This window comes from Cyanistes caeruleus, unplaced genomic scaffold (assembly GCF_971803275.1).
Source record: "Cyanistes caeruleus unplaced genomic scaffold, bCyaCae1.hap1.1 HAP1_SCAFFOLD_128, whole genome shotgun sequence".
Classification (NCBI taxonomy): Eukaryota; Metazoa; Chordata; class Aves; order Passeriformes; family Paridae; genus Cyanistes; species Cyanistes caeruleus.
The window spans coordinates 331,481-335,164 of NW_028255925.1; the positions used below are offsets into that span (position 1 = coordinate 331,481).

At 62.2% G+C, this 3,684-nt stretch overlaps 1 protein-coding gene across 1 annotated transcript; it reads left to right on the forward strand.

The window, feature by feature from the left end:
- The first annotated feature begins 244 nt into the window (after positions 1 to 244).
- On the forward strand, positions 245 to 3,057 carry LOC147646060 (uncharacterized). Its single transcript, XM_086873963.1, has 6 exons — positions 245 to 1,107; positions 1,245 to 1,400; positions 1,564 to 1,665; positions 2,011 to 2,113; positions 2,394 to 2,450; positions 2,735 to 3,057. The coding sequence occupies exons 1-6, from the start codon at positions 940 to 942 to the stop codon at positions 2,932 to 2,934; spliced, it is 786 nt and encodes a 261-aa protein (XP_086730089.1). The 5' UTR covers positions 245 to 939; the 3' UTR covers positions 2,935 to 3,057.
- Positions 3,058 to 3,684: the final 627 nt, after the last annotated feature.

A 3,684-nucleotide genomic window follows, 5' to 3' on the forward strand; every position in this document is an offset into this window, starting at 1 on the left:
TATGCCGTGGGTCTGCTGGCCAGGTGAGACCCCCTTCTCCCCACTGCCTCTGGCATTTGTGCCCCGTGCTGAGGTTGCCCAACACAGTCCCCACTGTCGTGGGCCAGAGGGCCTCGTCACCGAGGGACGGCTAAGGAGACTGGAAAAGGCTGGGAAAGGAGGGTGCCCACAAGGAGTCACCTCCCCAAGGGCCCAGGTTCCCTATCCTTGCAGGATGGTGCTCAAAGATGTGAACTCTGTCAGTCAGTCCTGGGAGATGTTTGTCCTCCCAGCTCACAGTCTGGGCTACTTTTTCACCCTGGCAGGGAGATGTCGTCTGCCTCTATCCCCTTGTGTTCCCGCATCGTTCCCTACCTGCTCCAGCTGCTCAGCACACAGGAGGCACGCTGGGATCTGCCTGCCCTGGCATTCCTTGTGGAGGTGAGCCTGATGGCCAAAAGTGCCTCCCTGCAGAGCTGCCTGCCACCTCTCTGCCCTCTCATAGCTGCAGCTGCCTGGGACGGTGCCCATGCCTTGTGCTGCTGCCCGGGCCCTGTTTCCTGTCTTGTTTCTGGGCTCCTGCCGGCTGCCTCCCCTGTCACTGCCCTGTGCCTTTCAGATCCTGGACTACCTGGACTTGAGCGAACGCAGCGCTAACAGAGTCCTGGAAATCTTCTCAAGGCACCTGCGGAGCGAGAGCAGGGACAAGCGTCACCTGGCGCTCAGGGCCCTTTTCAAGTTGATTGACGATCCCTCGATGGTGAGAAGTGGGCAGTGGCTGAAGCTGCGCCGGGAAACGCAGTCCCTTGGGCTCGGCTGGGCTTCGGGCCCCGAGGCAGCTGCTGCCAGCTCTCCTGCCTCCTGCTTCTTCCTGAGTGCTTTGGGACAGGCCTTTGGCCTCTTGGCCCTGTGGCAGCAGGGTGGCGTTTCACAGACTTGTCTTCCACACAGGCTGAAAAAATGCGGAGCCTGACTGAAAGTCTTGTAGATTTCCTGTGGGATGCAGATGGAGAGATAGTCAGGATGACAGTCGTGGTGCTCAGCTTTATCGTCTTGGACAAGGACATGCTGATACCCAGCCCCATTGCCCTGCAGCTGGCTGAGGCGCTCCTGCCACTCTTTGACCACGTAAGGCTCTGTGCCCCCAGCCGAGGCCACTGGCTGCTGCCCAGACACTTGGTGCCCAGGGGATTCTCAGGCCTGCGCCCTGCTGAGCCCCATGCAGACAGGGCTGAGGTCTTTTTTCCTTCCTTCCTTTCATATAGAATAATAGCCAGGTGCAGCTGGTGTCCATATTATTCTTCCGATCATTGATGACTCTTCTAACAGAAAAGGAAAAAAAGGCCCTGAAGTCACACGTGCACCACAGCCTGCTGCCTCTCTTCTTCCACTGCCATGACGAGAACCAGCAGGTGGCAGAGGTGAGGATTCCTGGGCTGCTGCTGTCACCCGGGGAGGGGGCTCGGCCGCCTCCTGCCCTGGCACCTTGCCGGCTGCAGCCTCCTCCTGGCCTTGGCACACGAATGCGGGCGGGTCCTGTGTCCTGACTTGTGGGGCCATCTGCGGGTCTCTGCTGCTCTCCAGGCTACTTGGGCAACGCTGCTTTGTGCGGCCGAGTTCCTGAGGAGGAGAGATCTTGAAAGACCTGTGAAAAAGAAGAAGCTGTGGATGATCACCGAGTGCCTGGTAAGGACGGCTTGGAAGGCCCAGCCTCAGCCTGGAGAAGCCCCCTGTCCCCAGCGCTCGGTGTGTGGGGCTGGCAGCTGCGCCCCTGCCCAGTGCTGCACCCGGGGGCCGCACGGCTTCTTCTTCAGGCTCCTGTGGTCCCGAGCCTGGTTCCGATGGAGCCCCGATCCACTGGGGCTGCAGGGCAGGGCGGCACCGCGGCTCCCTGGGCAGCAGCCGGCCCTCTGCCCCTTGCAGAGCTCGGCGCCAGCGGCTGCTGGCCGGGCCTCAGGGTTGGCCGGGCAGGCAGCGCCTGGCCGAGGGGCAGAGCCCGCGCCAACCCTTCCCTCCTGCCGCTCTCTCCAGCTGGCACAGGACAGGAACCGAGCGGCGGAGGACCTGCGTCGGGCCCTGCCGTACCTGCAGAGCCCACAGGAGCCCCTGCGAGCGGCGGCCATCAGGTTCATCGGTGAGCCATGAGCCCGGGCTCCCTCCCCGCCCCGCCACAGCTCGGCCCCGGCCCCGACTGCTGCCCCGGCAGCGGCACCCGGGCCCGGTGCCCTGGAGCCCCGCCTGCCCTCGGGGCTGCTGCTGCCGGCCTCTGGCAGTCGTGCCCTTGGGCTGAGTCAGGATGCGGCACGGGCCCGGGCTGAGCCCTGCCGGGGCGGGAGGGCGTGTGAGCACAGGGCTGGCAGCACCGCTGGCAGGGAGCTGTGCTGCTGGGGCCCTGACAGGCTCTGTGTTCCCAGGGATGGCCGGGCGGCTCCTGAGGCGGCAGAAAGAAGACCTGCAGCTAATTTACAAATGTGAGTGAGGGCAGCGGGCTGTCAGCGGGGCTGCTGGGTGGAGCTGCAAGTCCTGGACTGTCTGCGAAGGTCTCTGCTCAATGTGCGGATGAGGGGCGGCGTGGGTGGATCACTCCGAGGTTTCACGTGGGGCATTCGTGGCCAGCAGCTTCGGGCTGATCCCCTTGGTCCCTGCTCCCTGCTGGCCATGGCAAGAGCCGGCTGGGATGGCCCTGGCCGGGGGCTCCCCGTGGGCCTCCGCAGGTCTGGGAATCTGACCGTGGCTCTGTTCATCTCTCTTCCAGCCCTTAAGAACGTGGTTTGTGACACCAGCCCTGCCATCGGAAACCTGGCAATTCAAACATTTTACATCACCCAGGCAGTAGAGACGGCTCGATATTCCATCTTGGAGAACCTGCAAGTTCAGCTGCGCAGGGCATGGAGGACACGGCCTCGTCTGTTGGGCCTCAGCTGGCTGCGCTGCTGGAGCTCTGCTGGCAACTGACCCGGTGGGCTCTGTCTGCTGGGGCCATCTGAACCAGCAGGGATTTTTTTTTTGTTTCTTAAATATTGTTCTTTTCTTCTTTTCATTTTCTTTTAGGATATAAATATAGTATATGTTATAATAGGCAGTCACTTCCCAAGACCTTTATCTTGCTGCCCATGGTGTACAGGGCATAGAGGAAGCGGGGAAAATGTGATTCCACTTGGGGAATCACAGCTCAGCAAGCTGCTAGGGCATGCAGTGGTGCAGGGAAAATGGCCAGAAACCCTTGGCCTTTGGTGGTTCTGCTGAAGGCACAAACCCTGTCTCAGCCAGGAAGCACCGCCATCTGTGTCCTCGTGCCCGTGTGGTGCTGTCTGGGTTGCTGAGGGCTCCCACGTGCCTCTTGATCCTGCTCCTCTGGAGCTCCTGTGGGGCTGTGGCGCTGCTGCCGGGCTGCACTGGGGGAGACTCTGGGGGAACAGGGCACTGGGAGGCTGTAAATGGATGAGGGTCTGTGGAGGCCCAGGCGGGACAAAAGCGTGGGAAGGCGTGAGGGGCATGTGTGGAGGCTGGAGGCTCCAAAGGGGACAGGAGGCCCCTGAAAGGCCGGACCGGTGGGAAGACCTGAGGAATTGGGTGTCAGAGGGCATAAGCAGCCCCCGGGCAGCCACCTTTTTCCTGACAGCCGGCCGACCTGGCACTTCCCCAGAATGTCTCCCAGGCCTGCAGCAGAAGCCCTCGAGGCTGGGACAACACCCCTCCAGGAGG

What these genes read in the sequence shown, in the direction of transcription:
- LOC147646060 (XM_086873963.1), top strand. Translation starts at nt 940, where the DNA reads ATGCGGAGCCTGACTGAAAGTCTTGTAGATTTCCTGTGGGATGCAGAT. An exon ending in GGATGATCACCGAGTGCCTG is followed by an intron (nt 1,666 to 2,010) that starts GTAAGGACGGCT and finishes CGCTCTCTCCAG; the next exon opens with CTGGCACAGGACAGGAACCG. An exon ending in GGCGGCCATCAGGTTCATCG is followed by an intron (nt 2,114 to 2,393) that starts GTGAGCCATGAG and finishes CTGTGTTCCCAG; the next exon opens with GGATGGCCGGGCGGCTCCTG.